Source organism: Megalopta genalis, chromosome 6 (genome assembly GCF_051020955.1).
Source record: "Megalopta genalis isolate 19385.01 chromosome 6, iyMegGena1_principal, whole genome shotgun sequence".
Taxonomy (NCBI): domain Eukaryota; kingdom Metazoa; phylum Arthropoda; class Insecta; order Hymenoptera; family Halictidae; genus Megalopta; species Megalopta genalis.
In genome coordinates this window covers 657,686-685,520 of record NC_135018.1, presented here as the reverse complement: position 1 = coordinate 685,520, position 27,835 = coordinate 657,686, and the positions used below count along the sequence as shown (strand labels likewise).

Genomic DNA, 27,835 nt, shown 5'->3' with positions numbered 1-27,835 from the left:
AGGTGAAATTCATAACGGTATACCCGGTTTGCGTTAACAATTGTTGCAACCGTAGACCGATAAGCGCGATCGATAAGCCGATCAATGAATAAGATCGAAAAGAAGGACGCATCGTTGCAGATCGTGCATGGATTCTAACAAATACAGTAAATTCTCCGTAATCGTCGCTCGGATTGTACACGAAATTTACTATAATATGTACTACCGTGTTGCTATAGTAACGAGACGCGTGGCTCGAATAATCGTATCTCCTCCTCCCACATTGTCCATTTTTGTTTCCAGGCTAAGGGACAATTGGAGAGAATTTACTGTAAAATCTGAGCGTCGGTTAGGGAGAACGTCCATTAAAGTATGCGCGAAAAATGATAATCAAGTCCCGTTCCACTTCCTTGTGCGAACAATTCATAATCTCGGTTCGATTCTCATTTACATAGCTCGGTTTGCAAAACGATGGTTACGAACGTTGACATAACGGAAGATAAATACAGTAGAGAGACTCCTTTATCCGTACATTAATTTTTACAATATCCCGCTGTGTGTCCAAACGTTCTATTATCTAATCGCTGTATTATTTAGATACGTTATCGCCTACTAGAGAACTTGAATGCAAGTTTTAGATAATGGAATGTTTCGCTATCGGGATATTACGAAAATAAAACTTCAGGTTAGAGGTCTTTTGTTGCGATTAAACGGTTCGATCGTGTTCGCCCCGAGAAACCGAGATAATTGGCAAATTAATTTGCTTAACGGCAAATTAACGCAGAAAGATGGAGAAGGATTAATTTTTTAGCGACGCGATACCGCAACGGTTTACTTGGAACGCAAACACATCTCCGGAGTCTTTGCAAAAAGGCTGCGCGCAGAGTTTCGCGTGGCGCACGCGATTCGCGTAAATATGGGCATTGTAATGCTCTTTCGAGCATGATTTCGTTGTTTCGCCGCGGGGCAATGTAATCTTTCGGTTGCATCGTCTGTTCCGCGCCATAGAGAACGATTTTCTACGAATCCGGCGAAGAAGGTGAAGGTCGGACGGTTCCGCAGCCTAGAGAGCCGTGGGAATGAAATCTTCGTTACCTTGACGGGGATCTATCTCTCGGGGCCCGATGAAGATGTTTCGCGTAACTGCACGACGACGCTAATTCACCGCCGTGTTACGTGCGTCTTGCCGAGATGCAGATACCGTGCGTTTATTGGTAATGTCGCGCAATCATCTTTCCCACGACTTCTTTTTCCTACGCCGTGTAATTGCAACCGTTTGATTACGAGCTTCTTCGTCTCTTTATCCGCGAATCAAATGATTCACCGCGCCACAGACGTGTTCTCGAATTACCGGCGGGCACAATGCACGCTGACATTACACAATTTTCATGACAGCGATAGGTGCGAACAATGGAAGCCGGCTGCTACGCGCGTTTAGTCTTTGCGCGCCGTTCTGGTTATCGTTGCACGCATATTTCGTGAAACAAATTGACCAACGGTCGTAAAGCCCCGCGGAATCGTGTGCGGAGCTCCTGGAAGGGCACGGAATTATGGGCAGAAACATCTTTTTCTATTTTGTTGAGAACGTTATTAAATTACTAAGCGAGTAATTGTGACAAAAATTGACTTAAAAACTACGAGAGGCAAACGTTGATCGGCAACTCGATTACGATGCACCGTCCTTCGGCTTGTTAACAAAAATCGACAATTCGGATAGACGAGATACGATTGTTCGAGCCTCGCGGCTCGCTTTTATAGTTGTCGACGATCTGCGATTATAAAAACGAGCCGCGAGGCTCGAATAATCGTATCTCCTCTTCTCAAATTGTTCATTTTTGTTTAGAAGCCGAAGAACAATTGCGAAGAAATTACTGTATTGTTCGCACGCCACGCAAGACCATAATAGCGCGATCGTAGCGATTCTTTGATACAGCATTCGCGAAGTATGGTCGACTTTGCTATTAAATTTCGATTATTCCGTATATTAATCCGAGATGGTATCGAAGAAACAGTTGCGATAAAACTGGGGATTAATTTCCTGTTTGCGTTTTTTCAATAACGTTGACCGAAAATAATACTGAATTTGCACGAAAAATGCAGATCTTATCGTAGCAAGAAAGTCATAAAAACGGTGTACATTCCACGTTGGTTACAAGTCAAGGAATTAGAGATGATTTAGGTTCTCTAAATACTCGCACGCGAAGGAAGAAATGTGTGCAAGCAGCAAAGAGAGGCTCATTAGAATGCGGCGTTGTATTAATAGGAGACGCATCGAGAATCGTTTCCAAGAAACGATTAGATTTTTTTCTTTTGTCGGAGAACGCCGGCCAGGAAGGAGAAGAAATCGGGATTGTCTGGTATCCGTTTGAGTTGCATCAACGTATGGCAATCGATAAACCGACCATAAATGTATCGTTCCGACCGTTTTGCATCTCGGGATTGCTAACATAAGGGAGATTGCCGATCCCTGGCGAGAAATTAGATACGCCGATCCCGCAGTTTTAACAAACGGTAAATTTACAAGAAAACCGATCGAAACTGGTTTTCCTTAATATGACGTAAACGAGCCAACGTCAAAGTGTTGGGAATCTCAGCTTCTCATGAATAAAAATGTGATCAATCGTTAATAGTTATAACGTTTCGTTCGATAATCTTAGCTTTTGTCGTGATTAAAAAATTGATTAACTGTGCTCAGGCGGGGATAACAAGTTGCCGCAGCTGCATAATACCGGCATGTCATTTTCAAATTATTATAGTTATATTATGCACTGTGCAGGCTTCGGAAGAATGCTATTTGTCGTCGATTGAAAAAAAATCGTTGTTCTTCCGTAAGCTGAAGTTCGCAGCGATCAGATTTAGCGAGCTGTCGACGAATCGTCTTTGAATTTGAAATTAATCGATTCATTGAATTTATTAAGTTTTACCCATTAACCCTTTGCACTCGAGTGGTGACTCTGAGGCACCATTAAAATTGTTGCATCACGCTCCATGATAATTTTTGTATTATAAAAGTCCAGATGTACAAAATTGTTAAAAGTCTAACTGTTGTACGAGTCGCAAGACTATAAATTTCATATGCATAAAATGCGCTTTGTCGTATAAAATGGAAGTACCGTAAGTCACAAAAATTAGTTTAGATTTACAGTTAAAATGGCTTCGAGTGCAAAGGGTTAATTTTGAACACTCTCGTAGCTCCTTGCAATTTCATGGAAGAACAGTCGACGATCACGTTCGTCGATGTAAGAATTCGCTAAAATTTAATTCTCAAGATGCAGCCAATTTTGAGTTCCCACTTGTTACTCGGGTCGCATTCGCGCCGGCATCGGGTTCAGAAGGAACGAAGTCGCTGGTAAATCCTTCAGACTCAATGGAAGAGGTACATCAAACTGTCAATTAAGCTTTCCAATAGCACGGTCGCCGACTAAAATGCAGATTGATGTTTATAACGAATCGACCCCGCGACTCTCTCTCTCTCTCTTTCTCTCTCTGGCCACCCTATGTAGGTTGAAGCCCTGCTAGAGTTCCGAAGTTGTTTCTGGGACAGCGGTGTTTTAAAGTTCGTGTACGCGATAGTTTTGAAGCACGGAGTTCGAAGATCCAGCGACGGTTTCTATAACTTTCGGAAACTCGGCCAAACTTACGCATCACGTTCGCCATATATCCGGACAGTAGACATTAACAAATGAATCTCTCGCCGCGGGGAATCCGGCGTAAATATACGCTGCCAAATGTACAACTTTTATCCGTTTTGTCGACCGACGGTCTTCCCCAGCCTCCTGTATATTTCGAGCGTAACACCCGGAAGCTGTCGTTCCTCCACTGTTCTCGTTTCTAACACCTCGATGAAAAATAAATTGACGATGGAACTGCTTGGATTTCAAACTGATCGGATCGAACGGGAGCAATATTTAATGCGGCGATATCGGAACCACCGTTCGTCGGGTTTTCAACACTTTATTTACCCGAAGCCCGGTTATTCTCTTTTATATAATAATTTCGAGAGAACTTTCTATTCGCTGGATAATTCGCTGGATCGCGGATAAGATTATCGAATTATTCCAAATCTTTAAATTCGTGGGTTCGTGGAGCAAGTTACATTTCGTTGGAGTCTAAAAATGTACCTGAACCGACGTATTACAATGAATTAAGAATAAAGAATTGTACATAGAGAGATCTGAAACAGCGTATTAATAACGAACAACATAATTCGTACTAAAAAGTATTGCCTCGATAATATTAGTAATTGTAAAGTCTATAATTGACTAGAAATTAAATTATAAAACTCACATGGATGGAGAGCGTCGCAATTTTAAAGAGAACATTTACTTTCGTTATTTGATATTCGTTTAAACAAAAAAATATCGATGAAATTAGAATAGAAAGCAATGTATAACGACGATGCTATAAACAAACCTGGAAATATCGAACAACGCGTTAAAAAATGTATTTGAATCTCCCGAAGATATTGATTGGAGATAACAACCTGGAAGACAAGGAACGAAATAGTGAATCAATAACGATTAACGTCGATAAGATAGCAAACTTAAATTAAAGAAATCTAAGATATATTACACAGAGATCAACATTTCAAGCAAATAAAGTAGATATTCGCAGAAACTTGAACAGCAAATTAATATCGTGTTCAGGTTTACTAATTTAAATGCCTTTTATATATTTTATATATATTATTATATATATATTTTATATTATTTTATATTTTTATTAAATACGTTTATATACATATATTTATTTATATATGTATTTTTGTTAGCAGAAAATCGTTGAAAGACAGAAATGTACACGTACAAGTTTGCAAATTGTTTAACAAGGGACACGGCAAATTGAGTTACCGAAAATGGCAAGGCTACGCACAAGTAAAAGTGACAACCCTAACGGTATAAAAATTCTAATCGCACCATTACCGTTGAAGCGATTCCACTCGATGCAGGTTTCGCATTGTTTTCCAAGCTTTGGCGTGCAACGCGCGCACATCACGCATCGGTGTTCATCGGAACAAAATAAATGCTTCCGCAATGCATAGTAATCTCGGTGTCGGGCATAGAGAGGAAGAAACCAATTTGTTCGATGCTTCGGAAATCACTGACGCACGCCGTACCCGTGGTTCGCGGAGACATCGAATAAAAGAACTCAATGGTGAAAATCAAGAAGCTTGCGTATCGTTCGACAGCTCGTCAACGCGGTATGTATAAAGCTCGTGTCGATTCTTGACAAATATTATAGAAACGAACAATTTTCGATGTATCCGTTTCCTTGTAATAAGCTCTTGAAAGTAGCACAATTTTATATCAGGATTTTATTTTATATTTAGGATTATAATATTATTTATTATTATAATTATTATTATAATATTATAAATATAATATTATTTTATATTATTTATATCAGGATATTTATATATTTTATTTTAATATTATTATTTGCTCACTTTTCTATTCTTTTCTCTACATTGAAACGAGATTAATTTACGTTTATTTATAAAATAGTAGCATCTTTCGGTTTAGCCTCCCCGTTTCCCGTACAAGACTCACTCTCCGTTGTCTTTGCGGATCTTTGTGGTTTAGGATGTTATCGTCATTTTTCTGGGCACAAGCAGCTCGAGGAACGCGTCGAACGCACATTGTTGATTCATTTCGATGTTAATTCACAAGCTTCGATCACGCAAATGAACTCGTGGGCAAATTTCAAATGTGACAATTGCACTTGTTTTCTTAGAAGTAAAAAGGTTTACTCGTTTCCGTTTAAGCGAGTAAAGGTTCTCTTGTGATTCAATAAAATAAAGTAATTTTATTCGTTGATAATAAATGAAACAGATCAAATATTCCGAACTATGGCACAAATATTTTCAGAAACGCTACTTGAAGTGTTATCTTAAAAATTCGTTGCAACGAGAGGAATACTTTATTTTTAAAAGCACAGTCTTTTAGATCCAAAATAATGTAATATAATATATAATATAAATATCTGCTATTCGCCATTTAAAATACAATTGAATCCAGCTCGCCGTAACTAGCTTGCTCCCGAAACGGAAACGCTACTTTTGTCCACGATTTCGGGCGAGTTGCGCGTCGTTTCACGGTTGTGTAGGTTGCGCGGTCAAATCGCAGATTTTCAGCAAATCGAGCAAAACGTCTCCGCGAGTACGGAAAAAGGAAGAGTAGATAACCGAAACGCGGAGCGACGGAATGGAAACGAGAAAGAGAGGGCGAAAGAGGTAGGGAGAGGGCGTTTAAATACGACGAGAGATGCGCGTGCTCCTTCAGTCCGGCGCTAACAGTCCAAACCGATCCACATCCGGACTCCGGCGAAAAGGAAATCTAGTCCCCAGCCCTCTCCCGAAAACAAAAAATATCGATCGAAAATCCTCCCCGAGAAAGGAAAGGAGACATCGAAAACCCGAAAGGCTCGGAACGAAGAGGCGAGGATCCAGTTCCGAGCGACGCCGAAACGGAGCGAGAACGCCGTTTCCGGGAAACGCGGGTACGGTGCCGGCCTGAGAAGGAAACTGGAAGTGGCGGAAGATTGTTAATCGGAAGCACAGGACAAAGTGTGTACATGTGGTAATGTGTCGGTGAACAAGTTCCGAGGAGGAGGAAGATCCACCGAGATAGAAGACGCGCGCCGGTGAACGAGAAACAGTCCCGAGGAGTGTCCAGAATGACAAACAGCATGAAGCAGACAGTTATTAAGTGAGTTTCCATTCGCGTGCACGATTGTTGCTCGAAAAAATGGACAGAATCTTCGGGACTCCGTAAACGCGAGAGCGTATCGAGCGAGTACAAGCGGTCGACGGTAATTCGCTCCGCGACGAATCGCTGGATTTTTCGTCGGCGAAATTTAACGTTCACGCGTTTCGGCTGCCGCTCGAATAATAAGCGCCGATCGGCGCGTGTTCCTAAATAAAAGAAAAGACAAAAAAGCATCCTAAATCGTGGCTAATGCTCGTGGCGTGCTTCGCTGGGTTTTACGCGTCGCGAATATTTCACGACGCTGGTTCACCTTTCAATTATTTCTCGGCTCTTGGAACGCGTCTCATTGACCGATAAAGCGCACGGATAAGGGAGATATAAAGCGACGATAAACCGGTCGGTACAAGGAAATATCGAATACGCGTGTGTGCGCGTGTTTATTATTATTAAAAATCCATGTTTCCTGTGTTCGCAGTATCACCGACGCGTTTGGCAATGTTTCGCGCTGGCTTATCGCATCGTTGATTTAGTATACAAGATTCCGATTACTTGTGAAATCATTCCCTATCTACTACCGAACTTGCCGAAACTGTCGGATGCATTGTCGTATGGCACCGAGATAACGGATCGCGTTGTGGCAACAGCGAACGGGCCCCGTAATCACTGCAATCGCGATAATTTCACGGAAAAAAGGGATTCGTTATCTCGTTGGTCGTGTACCCTGCAAATAGAACGTGCCTGTCTGTTTACCGCGAAGAAACGCTGATAATGATCGTCGGCGGGAACTGCTTTTGAGCTAGAACTGCAAGGACAATAACATCGATCGTGCCGGGGTGGTCCGTACGACGCTTCCCTTTCGATTTCCTCGATTTTACACTAAAAATATCATTGTCGTCATTGTTCAACTGTCCTCGGTCCAGTCGTACAGGGTGAATCTAAATTAATGTCACGAGGCAGATGTATTCTACAAATGTTATTCATTTAATTATAAGTTCTGGTACTTGTGTTTGGAAAATACAAACATACCTTTTTTAAGGTAAATAGTTTCGTCGAACAATTTTACGCACAGTATTCGCTGTAATTATTCAATGATATTCTCGATTAAAAATGTACGGCTCAAAAATGCATCGATTTCAAGCAATAATTTATTATTCGCGTGTACGAGGAAATGATTATTTAACTATAAAGCGATCGTGTCCTAAATTGCTTACATAATTTATAAAAGTTCTTGCTACGAAGAACTTTTACTTCATAAATTGACTCTGTTAAATTTATCTGGTTATATTGAAAATTGAGAATAAAATACTTTCATTTCCAAGATGTGCAATAATTTGAAGAGCTATATTTTATTAACGTGGCTCGTATTATACTACGAACCATATAACCAGGAAATAACTGCTCGTTATGTCATCCTATTCAGATATCCATAGCTACGCGATGAAAGTATCGCAAAAATAGATCTAAAAGTCGCACCGATCCGAGTCCTTTCTTTCTTGTTCTCGACGGAGTAAAAAGACAACGGTGGGATTGCAACAAGCGATCTAGCATTGACCAGCAAAGGATGACTGCCGTCGAATCGGCAACATGAAATTCGGGAGTCTAGCTCCCGGATTTGTAAAGAAACGATTGAATTATTTAACAAGAGATCGATTCATATTTTCCTTTCCCTTGAACACTCGAGACTTTCCTATTTCAAGAACTCTCATCTGCTGACTATTAAAACGACTTATTTGTTACACTTTCATATCGGAGAAAGGAAGCGAGACTAGCGGCATGCTACGAATGACTATACCGAAAAACGCAGCCCTGGGATCGTGAAATATAAAACGTGCCCGAGGACTGGACGACGTAACCAACGAGAAATATTCCTGTAAATAAATATTCCGTGAACGTTTCGGCGAGAAATCGTGTGATTTCAATGCAGGTCGACATCCGCGGTGATAAGCACGCCGCCCAGGCGTTGATGTTACGCTATACCTCTGCCATTATTCTGCTGGCAAAATTCTGCGAAGCCGTAGAAATTGATTTTCGAGTTGGATAATAATTATCGTGGAAACGCGCGGTTCCATCGCATTGTGTTTCCAATGGTGAACATTTCTGCAGTCGCTGCAAACATAGTCGAAATCACGAACATATTCTTACCACTCTGTAAAATCGGTTTCAGGTTAAAGCGATCTCGTCTATTTATTTTTAGCGAAAGAGTTTGTGCAAGTGCTACTTTCTGCTTCGTTAATTTTCTGTTTGAAAATGTATTTATGTTGAACGTTCAGTTTCACATGCCATGCTTCGTATTTCATTCGCTGTGAACTTAAGCTTCGCGCGATCTTTCCGTGTCCTCCTTCGGCAAGCGACAGAGTTAAAACAGCGATAAAATCGAATCCGCTCCGGCTCTAATACACTTCCTACTTTGTAGAACCAATTAACACGGCATTGCTAAAGATCCTGTTTCGCGGCTAGGAAAAGTGCCGCCGGCGAGATCTCGAAGGTCTTTAACTATAAAACTTGCCCGATTTCTTTTCCACGCGCGCGCCGAGTTTGCCGCGCGGACAACAATGAAATTCGCGCGCGCGAATCGATACGAATCGTCAACGAATTCCGCGAGAACTCGCGCGGCATTTCGAAAAGCCTGCGCGATTAAATTCTCCCGTTGCGGCGGGCTTCAACGAGAGAATTCGCGGGGCGTCGAGATTCTCCAATTTCTCCGTTACGAAAGAAACTTGAAAGTCTTCGGTTAATTAACCCGACGACTGAGTTCTGTTTAAAAGGTAATCGGAGTAATTTTGCGAAACGCGAAGCCGCCGAAGCGCGGTGAAACATAAGCAAACGTCTTCCCTTCTCTGCAAACACGTTTCGTTCCTTCTTGTTTCGGCAGGATTTCGCCGAAATTTTTGCCGGTGTTTGCGGTTCCAACGAAACGCGACTGTATCGCGTTGCACGTAATTGCGAATCGTATGTGCGCGCGCGTCCGTGTGGCTTTGTCCACGGTCGGCAGGTGTTTTGCGAGAGACGATTGCGTCAAAAATGTTTTGCGATCGAGGTTTGTATACGGGACACGTATTCTGGAGAAGAGGAAACGCGTGGTGAACGTACGCGCGAGCTTGTAAGTCGCAACGAACGTATGCTCGATCGATTCTCAAACTCGTAGCGGTGAAAGTCCTTCAAAGCTAGTTTCACGTTCCACGATATCATACTCCATCTCGAGATACGCTAGTGTGCTTGCTCGTACACGGATCGACACTCTACTCGATCATCGATGAATCTACAGGGTGTCCGAGAAACGTCTCGCTGATCCGGAAACGAGGGGTTCCCGAGGCCATTTCGAGCAACTTTTTCCTCAGCGAAAATGCGATCCGCGGCTTCGTTTGCGAGTTATCAACGAAAAACCCTGACCAATGAGAGGCGAGCTCGACTGGCGCGAGGCGGTCCAGTCGACGAGCCCCGGTTCCGCTGATTGGCTCGGCCATCTCGCGCCATCTGATCTCGCCTCGCATTGGTCACCGTTTTCCGCTAATAACTCGCAAACGAAGCCGCGGATTGCATTTTCGCCGAGGAAAAAGTTGCTTCGAATAACTTCAAGAACCCCTTTATTTTGCATTGCAAATCCTATCGTCTGAAAATGTTTAACTTTCGTTCGAACAATAATTATAGGTTTCTGGTTGATGCCAACTGGAAACGAATGAACGAGAAATTCGCGTCGAATCGGAGACAAATTAGAAACTAAAGGGAAGAAGAAATTTAGTTCAACGGTGTAAATGTTTAGTGAAATTTTATTGTGTCTTGGGAATCTCGTTGCAATTCTAATCATCCCGTTAACGACAATTAAACCGCGATTCGCGCGCGATGCTATTCGAAGAAGAAAGAAATTTCGAATTAATAGCAAGTAGATTTCTCAAGGATCGTAGAATCGAACATGAGAAATAACAATCGTAAAGATAAACGGGAGAAAGCGAGAAGAAAGCGAACGAGAACTTTATTCTGTACCAATCGCCACGTCGAACATTGTATGTAAATTTTGTAATTAGTGCTCGTTACGCGGAAAGCTGGCTATAAAAATACGTGGTTCTAATTCGATGTTGAACGTTTCTGCGATCCGATGGAGTTTCTGGGAAAATGAAGTGTGTTTGCATCGGGTCGTGGCAGGAAATATTGCTCTTTAGAAGCCGCCGATGCTTTTACGCCGGAACCCCGTACGACGATATTATTCTGTTACGATACCTGTGGCGCGCATTATTCCGCGACCATAAGCAACGTCGCGTCGACGACGACGCGGCGTCATTGCTCGTCGAAAACTCCATAGTCGACGGTTTAATTAAATTCGTTTCTATCTAATAAAGAGAGCACGGGGGCAAACTTGTACTTCCTCCATCGTGAATTCTGTTAACGATCAATAACTCCGCTTTCGAACGTGCAATATCGTCGAGAAATTTATTTTTCAACGCTCGGTCGCGCGACAACATTTCTCATTACGAAAATAATTCCTGGTCTTTTACGCGAGCCCTTGACCGACCATCGAAGCTCCAAGCAAAATCCTGTTTTTATCTGGATTATTAGTCGACAGTTTCCTGCGAATTCGCGCGCATTCGACGCATTAAACTCGCGAGGACGCGCATCTTTTTATTCCCGATTGCTACCGCTAAAAATGGCTAAAAATGCTGTTTTAAGTTTCGAATTGCGTACAACTCGAGAGCGATTGCAATTCATGAAACGCGGACCGGATCTAGGAAAGAGGCGTTCTTTTCTGAAATTTCTGCAACAATTTCATAAGAGGAGAAGTGAAAGCGACCTGCCCGGGTTCGTCGGGACAACCGTCCGGGAGAAATCTCGCGATTTAAAATAAAGGGAAGCGAAGACCAAGCTTTTCGTGCCCGCATGAATTATGAAAGCGGCGCGGGACGATGTTGCAAAACCCGGCGTCGCTTTTCCGCGACTTTCTGCGTATCGAAGGATTATAAAACAGAGATACAGCCGCCGCTGACCGTGCAAATATTTGAAAACAATCGCCGACGGGCGTCGTGTACACGTTTCATTTTGAAATCGATTCCGTTCATTCGGATATAAACACGCAAACAACGACAAATCAAATATCTTGTTTAAACTTCGCCCGATCACGCGCCGTCACGCGAGTCCGATTCGTCCGTAAGATTTCTGGTGGTTTTCACGATTCCGCGGGAACGTCTGCCGTCCCGATGCATCAATACGGAAGAGTCAATATTGTAACTCGTGTCGAGTGCTAACAAATTTTGCCAGAGAGGTTCTCGCGTTCCGAAAAATTTCCATCGAAACCTAGGCTTCGATGTTTTCGCGAATATTCCGAAAAAGCTTGCAGAAATTTTCGGAAATTTTCGGAAATTCTTCACCGTGATCGGATCGAATGTTACTCGATTTTTGAAACTAGAACATCGCGTGTTCTCGGCAAATTTCATTCGACGGCGCCTACAATCTTGTCGTCTCGGTGCACCTACAAAAAGTTTCAAGCCGGTAGAAAATAGTTTCGATAATATCCGCGTGAAACGATCGCCACTCGACACAACGGACGTTGCTAAAAACAAGTGTACACAATGAAAGTTCTTATTTACATTTTTTCCCCGCTTATAACCGGTTGCGTTCGCCGACAGATAATTGTCATATCGGGCACACTTCTTCAGCTTCTCTGCAAAAGGTCCGTTACTTTCTACAGGAAGCGGCTGCTCCAAGCGACGCACACCGGTTGAAACCGATACCTTTAATGGGATTTAAGCTGCGCTAAAATTGAACAACATCCGCCTCGTGCCTAATACTTTTACATATTCGCTGTCGTGCGTATTTTAATGTCACTTAGATCGTATTACGTTGCCGAGAATAATGGAACGCTGAATAAAAGTGAACGCAAACCGTGTTCTATTGTAACGAATTTCGCTTCGCGATATCTTTCGCATTTCGCTTTTCCCGATATTCGATCGATGGATCACTATCTATTGATAGATACATAGTTGTAAGTGGGTGAAAAATCGTGCAAGGTAACACATGCCAAGCAATCGAATATGTAGTCCGGTTAACATTCTTTTCGGTCGAGACCGTGATACGTACATTCCGAGCATCGGAAACAGTATTCTCGTGCCGAATACGTTTAAGTAATTGGCATTGATCCATCTTTTTTTGGCCGATTTCCTTAAGAGGTCGCGGATACGCGAAACACGGAAACCTCGTTCGCGTTGGACAGTGACTTCGGGTTAAACGTGATAAGAAACGTTAAGTGAGATCGCGTGTGGTTTGAGATCACCTAATCGCTCACCTGCAGGGAGCATCTAATTCCGAGTTCCATCAATAAATTCTCCCGAATTTTTCCCTCGTTCAAAATTTATTTCAGTATAAAAATTTGTTATCGTTAACCATTACTTAACGTCGGTTATCCGTCGTTCAAGGTCCACCTTCGGAAGTTGCGTTGCATCTGGTCGAAACTCCAGAATGTCGCGTACCTGAAACGCGCTATTTTCAGAAACGGATCGACGAGAATTTTCGGAATTAACGAGCGTCAAATAGGTCGTTCGCCGTTTTGCGCAGAACTGCGGAATTGAGGAAACGTCGTCTAAGGCGATCAGGTCTTCAGGATCGTCAATTTGGCGTTTAAACTGAAATGAGACGAATCGCATAATTCGCGGAAATGAGGCTGTCGCGTAATCCGCGATAATTGGCAGTTTAATTCAGTTGAAAGAAGTCCGGGACAGGAAGATCGTTATCAAGGAATATAGAATAAGCAACGAACTGACGAAGCGGCGAGGTAGCGAAGTAGGAAAGGAATATTATGTAGAGGTGTCTCTGAGAATACGTGGAAAAAGTTGGCCTAATCGAGCCATGAATGACCCGTAATCATCGAATCAGGCGCACAATAAGCACTGCATTATTTCATTTTCAGGCACGTGGAACTATGAAACTCGTGTTTTAAACCGAAACCATCTTCGTATTAATTATCCAATCGTTCGGTTCAAAAGAAGACGAACAAGAGCTTCTTCGAGGAACCGTTATTGTTACGAAATTAATGGGGACCGCGTTCGTTAACTATAATGAAGTATGCGCGGAGTTTGGACGTGTGTTCGTGGAACATTACGATCAACGTACACGTTGCCGGGGCTGTTTATATCTGTTCGCCAATTTGTACGATGTTTAGCGGCGCTGCGTGATTGCCTGAGCCATTGATACGACAAATTTGAAATCGATCGGTCCCCTAATTCCGTCCTCCCGAAGGCAAATGTCGACGAATTACGGGAGGATCCTCTTTCTGCTCGGATGCTAGCTAATACCGCGATAGGACACGACATTTTTGCAACGTTTTTGCGACGATGAAATTGCATTGAAAAAAAGGATGTCCAAAAGTTACTTTAATTATCAATAAACTACGAATTTTCGTGCGAATTTTGATTAGTTCCCTCGACGATATTTTATCATCGAAAGGCACGATTTAATAGAATACTTCTTAATACGTTAATTTATTCTATCGCGAGCTTCATTCGCAGCGAAACTAATTGGTCGCAAACAGCAATTAATTATTCGATGGTACGGTTGTTATTGGACATTATTTTCTACAAATAACAACAATTACAAATAAATATTTATAATACTAAACCGATGGTCGCTGTGTAATATCGGTCGGTTTTTTAGCTTCGTGCTCCGTCTAGAATCCAATTCGTCTAAAAAGAAAATTTACCGTTTCGTAACCTTTTAATTAGGCTTTATTCCGAGAACGACTTAAACGTTATTTAGACTGTTCGATGCAACGTTGTAAAAAAATACGCAGGAAACGTAAACTAACATTTTCTCCTGCGGTATCTGCGTCGTTAAAAGAAACGAGTTACAAATTTGCAAGTTACACGTGCTATCGAATAGATATCGACTAATGAATATTCAGAGATGATTTGTTTTTACGCCGACACCGTCCGGGTTAGTTTACCCCGGTTAAAAGAGTCGCTTTTGCTGTTAAAAGAAGCAAAAAAGCTTCCCGCTTATTTTTACCATTATCATACCGTTCGTTATTATTGTCCGTATATTTAGAGATCATTATTTCATCTGCTCTTAATCAGTTTTAACAAACGCTTGCCGTTGCAATACATAATGCTGATCCTCGATACTCCGTTACATGATCGCTCCAAATAGAATCAGCGAGCACTATATAATCGCTAGAAGTGTCACGCCGTAACAAAAGCAATAAAATTCGAATTTTATTCAGTCGTACGTCATAATCTAAGAAGAAGTTCACCGTAGGTCTGATTAAGGTCCGACAAAGCTGAGAATTGTCACGAGGATCGCTAATTGTACAGTTGTGAAAATGATTCGACGTCCCAGGGTTAATAAGAACAAATTCTTACGGATGAAGCACCGTCGTTTCTCGCGAATTGTAACACTGCACCAGCCAAGACGACCGAATCGTATACAATCGAACAAAAAAGCTCATTAACAACTAGCTAATGACTAGCTAAGACTAGCCTGTCTCGCTTTAAAAGGATGACAAGACTGAATCTATGCAGATCTGTCGCCATTTCGATGATATTGTATGCCTGAGAAATCGAATCGATCGTGCGCTATGAAAAAGAGTCTTTGCGACAATCTCGAGTATTTTAGAAAATTAAATTATTAATATAATATAATATATATAATAATAATAATTATATAATATATAATTATATATATATATATATTATAATTTATTATTATAATATAATTATATATATATTATAATTTATTATTATAATATTATTATATAATATTATAATTATATATAATATATATAATTTCGTAATCGAAAGGCTAAGTTGCACGATATCGGTTGCTTCCTCGACATTCTTACGACTCGTTGATCCTAATCATATTCGAAAGATGCGATAGATCAGCTCGGAAATTAATTTCAAAGCTACGCCAGTAATCCCGTCACCCACGTATGGGTGACAAGCGAAGCCAGTCATTTTAATCGACGCGATAGGATTAGTGTTGAAACTTTGATAGTTTCGATAATGGAGAGGGACGCAAACAAATCCTTTTTACCGAAGTCTCCGGTAGACCTGCCGATGTGCTACTTCGTTATGGAAAATTATATATGGAAAACTTTGCATGTAGAAATATACAGCGCGAATTAGGAAGAATTTACCGTGCATTCGAATCTACCATAAACGTGTCCGGGATGCCCGAGAAATTTTCCAACCCGCGTCGCCATGTGCATCGAGCGCAGCTCTCGCGCGTTCGATTATATCGATCCCACGATTATGCCCGTGCATCCGCGCGATCTTTCACGGTTCTGTTGTTCGCCGATTGTTTCGCTTTTCGCTCCTTCGTCGGCACCGCTTTATTCGGGTTGGCGCGGCGCGCAAAGTGTGTCAGGGTGATCGGTGTCGCGTTCTCACGTCGCGAGACGGTCACGCTCGACATACTGGCATGGCTAATGGCACGGAAATTTGATTGCTCTTTCCGAGGGATTAGGAGTTTTCGTAAGTAGCGAGCCGGCGATGACGCGTGCAAACGACAAATTGTTGTCTCGTATCGCCGCCGCGCTGTCGTGCTGCGACGCGTCGCACAGCAGGGTGAAACGGCCAAGGTGTATCAAAATCAAGGAACTTTTGACAGAAACGAGATAGAGCGATGCTAGCTTTCTTCTTCACGTTGAAGCTGGAACGTTGCGATTTGAAATCAGCACGTCAAAATCCACGGGAAATGATGTGTAACGTGTCATTAAAAAATCATCCAACTGTACACGGTGCTTCGGACGAATCACAATTTCGTTGGGATATTTCAAATTCTCTCTATTTTCCCTTATTCCGCAACATTTCAGCTTCGACGTAACAAAAAAATATCACCGCTTTATCTTCTCTCCGTCGAAAGCTCTTTGATTTCGACGAGACTTCGTCGTCTCACCCCACCGCGGGCTTCCGCCGCGGCGACGTGCCGCGACGCGTCGTCGGCGAACGATTTCCCTTTGCCGATCTGAAAAGCTGGCAATTAGGTTTCTCGTGCGCGTGCAGGCCATTGACTTGGCCGTCGCGGAACGATGCAACGCGTCCCGATGCAAACTGTCCCTGGAGGAGGTCAATACACTCGACTTTACATCGTGCCGCGAACTTCATCGTGTGCTCGGCGTCGTTCGCTAAACCGCGCGCACCCGGGAAGCCGCATTAACGAGCCTAATTTGTTTACGCTGCCCTTGTTGCACAGGTCTCGAGTACGCTAGGGATACGGCCGGCCTTAGGGTCGTCGGTACGATTACGAAATCGACCGGCCTCCGGCGCGATGTCTGCTGAATCGTTTACCGGGGACGAAGGTATGCTTTTAACGAAGCTCGGAGAGAGAGAGAGAGAGAGAGAGAGAGAGAGAGAGAGACTGTTTGTTCGACGGTCGTTCGAATCGTATTAAAGCTTGCGCAATTTTTCTACCGCGGATGCTTTCTTAACGACCGCGGTTTCCACGAGATAGAAAACGAGTAATTAATGCCGTCGCGGTTTACTAATTCCCGTCGACGCGACGGCTGTCCTGAAAAAGGCACGCGCAAATTAGAATCGATCGCCGACGTCGAGACTGGAGAGATTATCGGAGATCTTTCGTCGTCGATCGAAAGGTCCTGACTAATTCGAACGTACGACAATTAATTTCTAATCCTGGGTGAAAGAACAGCGACCGATGTATCCGGGGTGCGTCAACCGGAATTTTGATCGGTGTCCTAGTTCTTTGGAAGTCTACTCTGACATCGAACAACCGCAATATTGTTAGCTGATACACCTGTCACTGATAACTTCAGCTTCGCCACTCGACAATACTATCTAGCGTCCGTGCGTGACAGGTAACAAGTTGAATCCAGTTGGCCTTGGACTCTGCCGTATTGATGAGCCTCGTTGTAATGTCACAACCAATATCGCCGCGGTTTGTTTAAGAGAAGTATTCTTTAGATTTAAGGATAAAAATGACTTCGCCGATGTACCGATTATCTACTCGTGAAACAGTCTTATTGCAGTCTCTCTCTCGTGACTCGCGTTACGGAGCCGGTAATTAACAATAGACGCAAACCCTAAATTGCGGGGAGGAATGTCTCCGCCTCCGCGGCATCCATTTTCCTAATTATCGGCTGGGTCAGCGGAGGTAAAAAAGGCAAGAAGCCGTCATTAGGCTGGACGCGAGAGCAGCCGCTAAACCGAGAAAACAATTAGGCGCATCGGGGCAACTGTGTCAAGGAGGACGCGGAAATTTAACGCGTTTCGAACGCGACAAATGTTCGAACGCGGACAATTGGAAATGCCGTATCCATCCGAGAGACCGCGGAACAATCTACCGTGGCAGCCGTATTAGTTCACGCTTGGCCGCCGCACTTGGCCGGTGTAATCTACTTCTGGCTATCGAGGGGCAATCTACTTCTACCAACAAACGCCGCCGTAAAAGCGTGCCCGGCCGCGTGGTTGCGAAATTTTCGTTCCCCGGCCGATTATTTCCCGAGGGTGAAAGGATAAATCACGGGCTCTTTCCCCGCTTTCCGATAAACGCCTTTGCCGTGTCGTCCTTCGTGGACACGGATTTCGCGAAACGCTCCCTTTGATCCGCGAAAAACGAACAGGAACGAACCTCGACATCCTCGAAACGAGCGTCGGGGTGCATTCGGAAACGGAGAACGAGTCCGTCCGAATCGATTCGATCGAAGGTCACCGGTGGGACACCTATAATTAATTGTTACATCGTCACTGTTGAGCCTCAATTGCATAATGAGACGCTCGCTGTGACACGCTGGACAATGATCATTTATTTCCGAGGTAACAACGCTCGCGGAAATAGCTACGCTGCCTGGAACAAACAAGCGCCGCGGTTTCGGCGGAAACGCCGGCTTTCTTTTTTGGAAAAAAAATCTTCCGTTCGAATATTATCCCGAAATAGAGCCGCCGGCTCGCGACTTGTATTTCGACCACGGCAGTCCGCCTTGTAGGTGCAAAATTGTATGGTAATCTTATAATGGACGCGCGCTTATTTATGCGAGGACTCGCGCCGAGTAATTGCTTGCATATTTCATCTTGCAACTTACGTAAAGCTGCAGCATAATCGTAAAATACTTCTATTCTTCGACAAAGTGTCGCACTTGCGAAGCGTCGCGACTTGCGTTTCTCCCGCGTATTCTCGTACGCGCTGTGCTTTAAGCACCGTTTCGAGTCGTTTTTCTTTTTTTTTTTCAAACAAAGTCTCGAGATTGTTCCGCTTCGCACGATTAAATGCCGTCGCGTCGCCTACTCGAGAGGAAACCTCGCGCAGTTGGGTATCGTCGATTCCGATCCGGAGGCTCTCGATCTCGTCGCGTCTCGCTCACCATAGAATTCAAGGACTACCGGCGCCGTTACCTAGAAACATCATAGACGCTCCGACGTTAAACGCTAAATTTTATCGCTCGCGACCGCAGACAACTTCGATCTTTGCGAGTTTTACTGTTTCGCCGTCACCGTTCAAGGATAAATATAAGAAGACCGCGAAGTTTGCCCATCGCCGCGTTAAACGGGAACGGAGCGGGCAGAATAGCGGCGTTCGATTGTTATTCGCCGACGAATTTTCGGTCCGATCGTTTCCGGTTTACGTGACGTTTGGGTTAACCGCATCGCGAACACGGAAATTCGTGTAAAATATTCTGCATGTTTCGTTTTTGAATCATGTTTAAAAACGAGGTACGGTAAGTAGCCGCGCTTGTTCGGAAAACAACAGCAGCGACATCCAAATCATTGCTTGTAAATCATAAATTGTTTCGTTCGTTTTTCTCGTCGATCGTAAATCATTCTTCTCGTTGATTATAAATCGGCAGAAACGTTGAAGAAGCAATTCCGTTTTCTTCTAGGAATCCGACATGGTGGAAGAGGCGGTCAGGACTGGAACGGGGGTTAACTGTAATCGCAGTTTCCGGAGTCCTTTTGTGCATCGCGTTGGTAGTCGCGATCGCAATTGTTGCAGCGAACACCGCATCTTGCAACACGCCGTCGAGCAGCGGTAAGAATCTCTTCTGCTATCCACCGGTGCAGCGATGAAACAATTAATTCGTACACATTCTCCGCCTGAAAACGCTTGGCTACGTGCATCTGAAATTGCGCTCGTTGCAACTGTTGCTTGCAATAAATGTCGCTCGACTGTGACACGCTGATTTTTGCGGAATTCGACACGCGGAGGTCGAGTTTATGAAGCTGTTCTATACATAGACGTTTTTCAGTGACCCGTATGTTCGTGTCGAAGGACCGAAAGTACCGTTCAACCCTTTGCACTCGAAGCCAAATTACGGTTTTTTCATTTCATATGACCCGGTGTGTTTTATGTACGTGAAATTGAATATTACGAGCCAAACAGTTGTTACGCTTTCATCGGCTCTTGAAATATAAACAAATTTGATTGATAAAATTATCTCGAGTTTGCCCGCACAGACTGAAAAATCAAATCTTATTATTATTGTTCTGAGAAGGCAACGTCGTTGTTTCCAAGAAACCAAGAAACTCTTGTTGCAACTATGTCTCTCGCCATTTTCCTCCTTAGAAAGTCGTTAAAATATAGATGCCTATGCGAAATGAAACTGGGAAACCGGTATCGCCGTGACAGTCTGTGATATTCGTTTTATAAAAATTGTTCCATGCTAACGTGCAACATTTCTGTTTCCTTGCTTCCATCGCGTTTCCTTTTCCCGGCGGAGTGCTTTTCGCAATTTTGTCGCAAACGAATCTGGAAATTTCTTGTCAAAGATCAATTATATTATATATAAACGTCAATTATATTTGCATGGTCGACGTTTCTCGCTCTGTCCCTTCGCTCTCTCGTGCACCCCGAATTTACGACATCTCGGCTCGGAGCGTCCGGCAATTGCAACCGCACGCGCAGCACCACGATTTCCTCGATCGCTTTAACAGACCGTTCAACTAACGCCGGCGGCTGCTTACGTTTCTTTTCTCCCTCGCCGACTTTGTTACAACGATCCGAGATAGGAAATGGCAATCGGTTAATTCGGAACGCGTAATTCGACGTCAAGAACCACCACGGTGACGTCAGCGAGCGGTGCCGGCTCTGACGCATCGGTGTAAATTATCATTGTTTTGAAAATTACTCATTCGGACCAGGTCATCATTCGTTTCGGTCACACCTTCTCGGAGAACAGCCACGGGAAACACCCCGGGGGTGGTTCCGACTGTATATTTTGATCGAGTGTCGATCGCGGACCGCCCGGGGTAGTTCATAAAAGAGTCTGAATCACTGGCACGGTTTTAGAGATCATCGGAAAATATTGATGTCTTGCCGGATAATCGTCAATCGTCGGGCGCCACTGAAGTTGTTTCTCTTTCTCCTCGCGTGCGCGGGCAGAGGCTGATTCGATCGATTAAGGGGATCAATAATAGATCGCTGCGTTGAGGCAGCGCTTCTGAAATACAACCGCGGATCGCAAATCTCGCGGCTTACGTTTAACAGCCTCTTAAGGACTCGGAGTCGACGGAGGCTGGCTTGTAGATTTTTATGTAACGCTTTTTAGTCAACGATCAAACGATACCTTTGTTCGCCGTACCAAGATTTCCGTCGGAACGAAACGAATCTTTATCGAACACCCTCGATCTTGTAATCGATCTATTCGTAGACAACTTAAACGTCGATTGAAATTTGGTATTGCAACTGGTATTTCCCTCAAGCTGGAAATTTCAGAAATTCTGAAACTTTTATCGTATCGCGCAATTTTTTTCTTGCGTAAATTCACTTCAAGGGATGCTAACCCCCCGGGATAATACACTCATCGATCTTGCGACTCGCGAATTTCGCGCATTCTAAACAAAATTATGCGTTAATAGAGCAAGCAAGCAAACAGTTTATCGCCGCAGCTTACACAAACGCTATTACTAACAATCCCTAACAGCATCGTCTTGCATTTTGTTTTGCAATCGCATCCGCACCCGCACGAGATAGATCCACCTGTTAAATCAGAGGAATTACCGTACACAGCCAACGCCTTGAACGGATATCAGCAGCCGAAAGTTCAAACGGTGAACGTACCATCCTGCGACGAAGACGTGTGCTACACCCCGGAATGCGTGCACACTGGTTCGTATCGAAACTATACTATACTTATATATATACTTATATATATTATATTATATTATTATATATATATACTTATATATATACTTGTGAATATTATTGTACCTTGATACGCTGAAATTCTTATTAATTGCGATCGTTCGTTTGGGGGGTTTCTTCAGCATCCAGGATATTGAAGAACATGGACACGCAGATAGAACCGTGCGACGACTTCTACGACTTCGCTTGCGGTGGCTTTTTAGAGACTACCAGCATCCCGGACGATAAAACCAGCGTGAACACGTTCACCGAGATCAGCGACGAGTTGCAGAACCAATTGAGAGCCAGCATCGAGGAAAAAAGCGCGCCGAACGAGCCGAAACCGTTCAGGCTGGCGAAGAATTTGTACAAAGCTTGCATGAACAAGAGTGAGTAGCGTATCGTTTGAGAAACCTAGTGACCGATGGTTCAATTGACGTCTTGTGTCGACGTTTGTTGCAAAAAATGTGTTGAAAAATTCGCTCAACTTGTATCGCATTAAAAATTGCTGGTTAATTTAAACCAGCCCTTTTCAACTTCGCTGCCTTCGCCGAAACAACGTTTCTATATTTCATTGCAAAAACCTACGAAATTCGAGGGTGGACTTTGATAATGTACATTCGTTTCAGCACTGATCGAACAGCAGGGTTTACAGCCGCTGTTAAACATTTTAAAGAAACTCGGTGGTTGGCCGCTGCTGGAAGGCGACAATTGGAACGAAACCGAATTTAATTGGAAGGAATCTGTGTACAAGTTCCGCCAGATGGGATACTCGGTCGATTACTTTATCGATTTCAGTATCGGCGTCGACCTGAAGAATAGCACCAAACGAATAATCGATGTACGTAAGAACTCGAAGAACACAATTTCTATTTGTTGTTCCAAGTTTGTTCGACGAAGTTTGCGCGTGGCGTGTTGTTGCAAGCGTGTACAGTGGTATGGCGCACGGGTAATAATAAAACACCGGTGTAAATTACACGTTTTCCCGCGTTTTGAAAGACATTACACTTAGCGGTATTATGTAATGCAATAATGGCTAACGACTTATGTGCAGAGAGGGAAAGTGGATAAATCAATGTTTACAGAAACTCTTAACGTCTCGGTAATGTTGCAGCGTGCGGTTTTAAAGAGCGTTCGTACACGCCGCGCCGATTTCAATGCCAACGTGTCCATACTGTAATGGAAACGTAGTATACAGGGTGGGCATTTTCGCTAAGGAAAAAAAATTACTTCGAATGACCTCGGGAACCTCTCGCTTGTACCATAATTTTAGGACACCCTGTTTAGGAATATGGTTTTACAGCTCGATCAAGCATCCCTTGGACTCTCGAGGGAATATTTGTCGAAGGGTTTCGATGACAAAATCGTGCAAGCGTACTACAACTATATGGTGGATATCGCGGCAATTCTAGGCGTTGACAAGGCTACGGCGAAAACGGAATTAAGGCAATCGCTGGAGTTTGAGATGAAGCTTGCTAATGTAAGTATGAAAAGCAACGATTCAAGTTCCGAGTGTTCTACTAATTTATTATTAGATCGTAGATTTATTCGTTACGAAAATGAATAGGAAAAATACAGAACTACGAAGGCTTGAAATTAGACTAAAAGCTATGAAGATTTAAAATGATTAAAACAGCGATACCGCGTAACGATTGAACGCAATTTTTATTCGATTCCTTTAGAGAATCGAAATTATAAATTCGATTCCCTCACTTACGAGAAAATTGAGAATATGCAGCATCAGGATAAGTCAATGAAAGAAACAGAAACATTCCAATTTCGAACTTACACTGTCGCTTTCTTCGGAGAACAATGGATTAACCCCTTAACCCTTTCAGAGTTACAACGATCAGAAGTTTTTCGATTGTAATAATTTCTAAGAAGAAAAAAGACAATCTGTATTTATCGCGTGTCTACATTTACTTAAACGTTTAAATACCGATTAAAAGAAATCAGAATTTTATTCGTACTAAAGAGAGCGAAATAGCGTTCATATTTAACAGGTTATTACTAGAAATCTCCATCACGTGTCAGGCTCGTGATGGCAAGGGGTTAAATAACTGACACGTTTCGATAGCTATCGATTAAAATGACAATGCGTGAATGTACTCATCGGAAGCGTCGACCCGCAGATTTCTTTGCCGAACGAGAAACGCCGTAACGCCACCCTCCTCTACAACCCCATGACCGTGCGGGATTTGTCGAAGAGTTACCGCAGCATTCCGTGGAAGGAATACTTCAACACCCTTCTGGCGCCAAATCTCCAAGTGGACGACGACGAAGTCGTAATCGTCAGCGTTCTCAGCTACATCTCGAGCTTGGAGGAGCTATTGGCCAGCACGCCTAAGAGGGTCCAAGCAAATTATGTGATGTGGAGGGCTGCCGCCTCGTCCGTGAGCTATCTTACCGAGGAGATCCGCAAAAGGCAGCTGCAATATTCCACGGCGTTGAGCGGAAGGACGGAAAGGGAGCCGAGATGGAAGGAGTGTATCGACACCGTTTCCGGTAGCTTGGGCATCAGCGTCGGCGCCATGTACGTTCGAAAGTACTTCAAGGAGGACGCGAAGAAGAACGCTTTGGATATGGTGGCCGACATCCGGGAGGAATTCAAAGAGATACTGAAGAAGGTGCGTTTAACTGTCTCGCGGTGCATTGTTACGTCGAACTCGTTGCTAATAGATGATATGCGAGATCATCCTTCAGGTCGGTTGGATGGACGATGAGACGAGGAAGAGCGCGCTGGACAAGGCGGCGTCGATGTCCAGCCACATCGCGTACCCCGACGAACTTCTGGACGACAAGAAGCTCGAGGACTTCTACCAGAAACTCGAACTGACCACCGACAATTATTTGGAGGGTATCTTGAACCTGACGCTGTTCGGGTTGGAGTACTCGTTCGGGAAACTGAGGAAGCCCGTGAACAAGACCGATTGGATCACGCACGGAAGGCCGGCGGTTGTGAACGCGTACTACTCGTCCATCGAGAACAGTATTCGTGAGTACTTCTAAACAGAGCTAAATAATAATAGAGCCTAAATAACCTAATAATAAAATATAATATATATTATAATAATAATATTATTATAATTATATAATAATAATTATAATATTATTATATAACCTATATAATAATAATAGAGCTTAATTACGCAACGCGTTGCCCGCAGAATTTCCCGCCGGCATTCTGCAGGGCGCTTTCTTCAACAACGACCGGCCTAAGTATATGAACTACGGCGCCATCGGGTTCGTTATCGGCCACGAAATAACGCACGGATTCGACGATCAGGGCAGGCAGTTCGACAAGGCGGGGAATCTGGTCGATTGGTGGGAGCCGGAGACAAAGGAGAACTATCTGGAAAGAGCGGAGTGCATTATTCATCAATACGGAAATTACACGGTCGAAGACGTGGGCCTGAACGTAAGCGAAACAACCTCCGGCACCTATTTTAGCGTGCGTGAACCGTTTTCGAATGATCGCTCGATAAAAATCGTGTACGAACGCGGAATACCGGAACGGCGGGCTGCTTTTTAGGCGAACACATTGTCTAAGCACGTATTATCGCACGGGTTATGCAAATAGTATACGCGAATCTAGTCGGCGGTCTTGAATGATAAAAAGTATCGGGCCGACACTTGTGACGCAGGCTTGTACTTACCCGAGGAGGTCAAACTGGGTGCACGCCGCTGCTAAATAGTACGTTAGATAAACGAGGGAAGTGTGCGGAGAGAGCTAGTCAGCTTCGGGAAGTTGGCTTGTTTTATTTTGTCGACGATCGTGGCATTTTCTTTCGAACAATTGTTCAACCAATTCCCGAACAATTGTTGGTCGTACGATGGACAATGGGTGGAAATGGAATAGCGGCTATTCAAAATAGAAAAATGTTTCGAATTAGATTCCCTTGAAGATCGCGAACGAAATGATTCGATTATATATTTCCGATTTATATCCAACAATAACGACGACGACCCATAAATTCGTCAGTGTTATTTTCTTAACGAATGTAAGATACTTTTATCTAGGGGATATTAGATTTTTTGTTAACGCATTGTCCAAGATGGAAGTTCGGAGAACCGATAGAACGTTAGTTATCCGATCGACGCAAATAATCGTTGAACGTTTCTTTTTTTTTGACCTTCTTCCAGTTAAATGGTATAAACACCCAAGGAGAAAACATAGCCGACAACGGTGGTATAAAGGAGGCGTATTTGGCGTACAAAAAGTGGGTCGAACGGAACCACAAGGAATCGCGATTACCAGGGCTTCCGTACACACCGGAACAATTGTTCTGGATCAGTGCGGCGAACACCTGGTGCAGCAAGTACAGACCGGAAGCGATGAAGCTCCGCATCACCACCGGGTTCCACAGTCCGGGTAAATTCCGTGTGCTAGGTCCGCTCTCGAACATGGAGGAGTTCTCGGAGGACTTCAATTGTCCAGTTGGCTCGAAGATGAATCCCGAAAAGAAGTGCTCGGTCTGGTAAAAGCGGACCTCCAGACGGAAGAGCTCAGTAAGCGGCTGCCATTGGTTAAGCTCGTTGTCTTTCGACGCTTTCTGGGACATCGATGGTCCGACGGGGATCTTTCTGGTCCTACCGGAGACCTAAATTTTGTCCGATCGAAAAAACTGTTACACACATAAAGTTCGTGTGAATTTTAACGGATTGCGGTCGATCCTCACAGTATCCATTGAACGGGGGGTAAAAAACAGTGACGGTACTTATTGGTGGAACTGACGAAATTCAATTTCGAGGGCATAGTTGTGCTATTTCAGGAGGAATCCTCGTCCTCGTGAACAACTATAGAATCGCATGGTTGGCTATACCGGTAACGCATCCACCGCTGTAACATTTGTTTATTAATACATAAGTCCTTTTTATAAGAGAAAGTTATATATGAGCGACGCGAGTATTGTATATAAGATTAGGAAGAAAAAAAAAAGGTAACCGAGATGGCACGCCATGACAATTTTTTAATAGAATTACGTTGGACAGAATATATAACATATATATATATATATATATATATATATATATATATATATATATATATATATATATATATATATATATATATCGGAAAACGTACAATTGGGTTCGAGTCCTTAAAGAGAAAACGTACACGCGTTAAAACTGTGATGATTTTATAGGGAGTTTGACAATAAATACTGACACGGTCTTTTGGTTTTGCCATTAAGGTGACCCGCAAGAAAAACTACAGGACGCATATATAACTGTTAATTATATTTTCAAATAATATTGTTCTATGGACATACAAAGTCAATGTGCTTTTGCTATCTGTGTAATGTTCGTTAGGCTCCGTTGAGCAGTATAAGGTTGTTGATTAGAGTTACCATTTTTAAGTACTTGGACGACGTAGTATTATTCGTAGTTTCTAATTAACACAATTACACCGCAGGCAACGAAGAAACCGCCTGTGATTACTTTTATACCGTTTTTTTTTTTGCTTTTTTCCATCTACGTATATTATAGCGATCTTCCACCTCGTAAGGGTATATTTGGAAATTGTAATTTCTTTGTTACCATTTTCCATCGACAAGGTTACATTTAGCATAGAACCGCGATACTCCTATTTATTGCAATACTGTATTAACTTAAGTTTAAATAGATTAATGTGTATCTAGCGTACTTGTTGAGCATAAAGTTTTAATATAAAGAGAGATCGAAGAAGTGTTTTAGCGGAAATTTTCGTTGTTGTATATCTAATCCGTTGAATAATAATAAATGAAAATTTTGTAAGTAACGTAATCCTTTAAACGAGAAACATTTCACTTTGAACGCGAGAAAATAATTTTCTTTTTATAATTCAACACTCGAGCTATGTAAACCAACGATAAATCATATAATTTTATTACTATAGAATCTTCGTTAATCTTGAAAGTTAACGAACCATGTACCAAGATTTTTGTTGTTTATTATATTTATTTAAAATGTAATTTTCTATAAAAAGTTCATTATACTAAAATAAATCGTATTATAAGTATTATCGGAGAGATATCTGGTATTATGTATATAACTCGCATTGAGAATTTAAAATAAATGAAATTATAACACTTTTTTTCGTCTAATAATGTTAT

General features: G+C 43.0%; 1 protein-coding gene and 1 long non-coding RNA gene across 4 annotated transcripts; both read left to right on the top strand.

The window, feature by feature from the left end:
* The first annotated feature begins 6,247 nt into the window (after positions 1-6,247).
* On the top strand, positions 6,248-27,816 carry Nep2 (M13 family metallopeptidase neprilysin 2). Of its 3 annotated transcripts, none has more exons than XM_033467709.2 (10): positions 6,248-6,686; positions 19,501-19,649; positions 21,627-21,725; positions 21,884-22,129; positions 22,370-22,581; positions 23,044-23,220; positions 23,873-24,367; positions 24,444-24,735; positions 24,908-25,158; positions 25,884-27,816. In XM_033467709.2, the coding sequence occupies exons 1-10, from the start codon at positions 6,655-6,657 to the stop codon at positions 26,220-26,222; spliced, it is 2,292 nt and encodes a 763-aa protein (XP_033323600.2). In that variant the 5' UTR covers positions 6,248-6,654; the 3' UTR covers positions 26,223-27,816. The 3 variants fall into 3 exon arrangements, with proteins under 3 accessions (XP_033323600.2, XP_033323580.2, XP_033323591.2); XM_033467689.2 differs by having other exon boundaries at positions 21,591-21,725; XM_033467700.2 differs by lacking the exon at positions 6,248-6,686 and adding an exon at positions 19,304-19,338 and having other exon boundaries at positions 21,591-21,725.
* On the top strand, positions 6,693-8,022 carry LOC117218950 (uncharacterized). Its single transcript, XR_004489919.2, has 2 exons — positions 6,693-7,082; positions 7,162-8,022. It is a non-coding gene; the product is annotated as an uncharacterized LOC117218950 (long non-coding RNA).
* Positions 27,817-27,835: the final 19 nt, after the last annotated feature.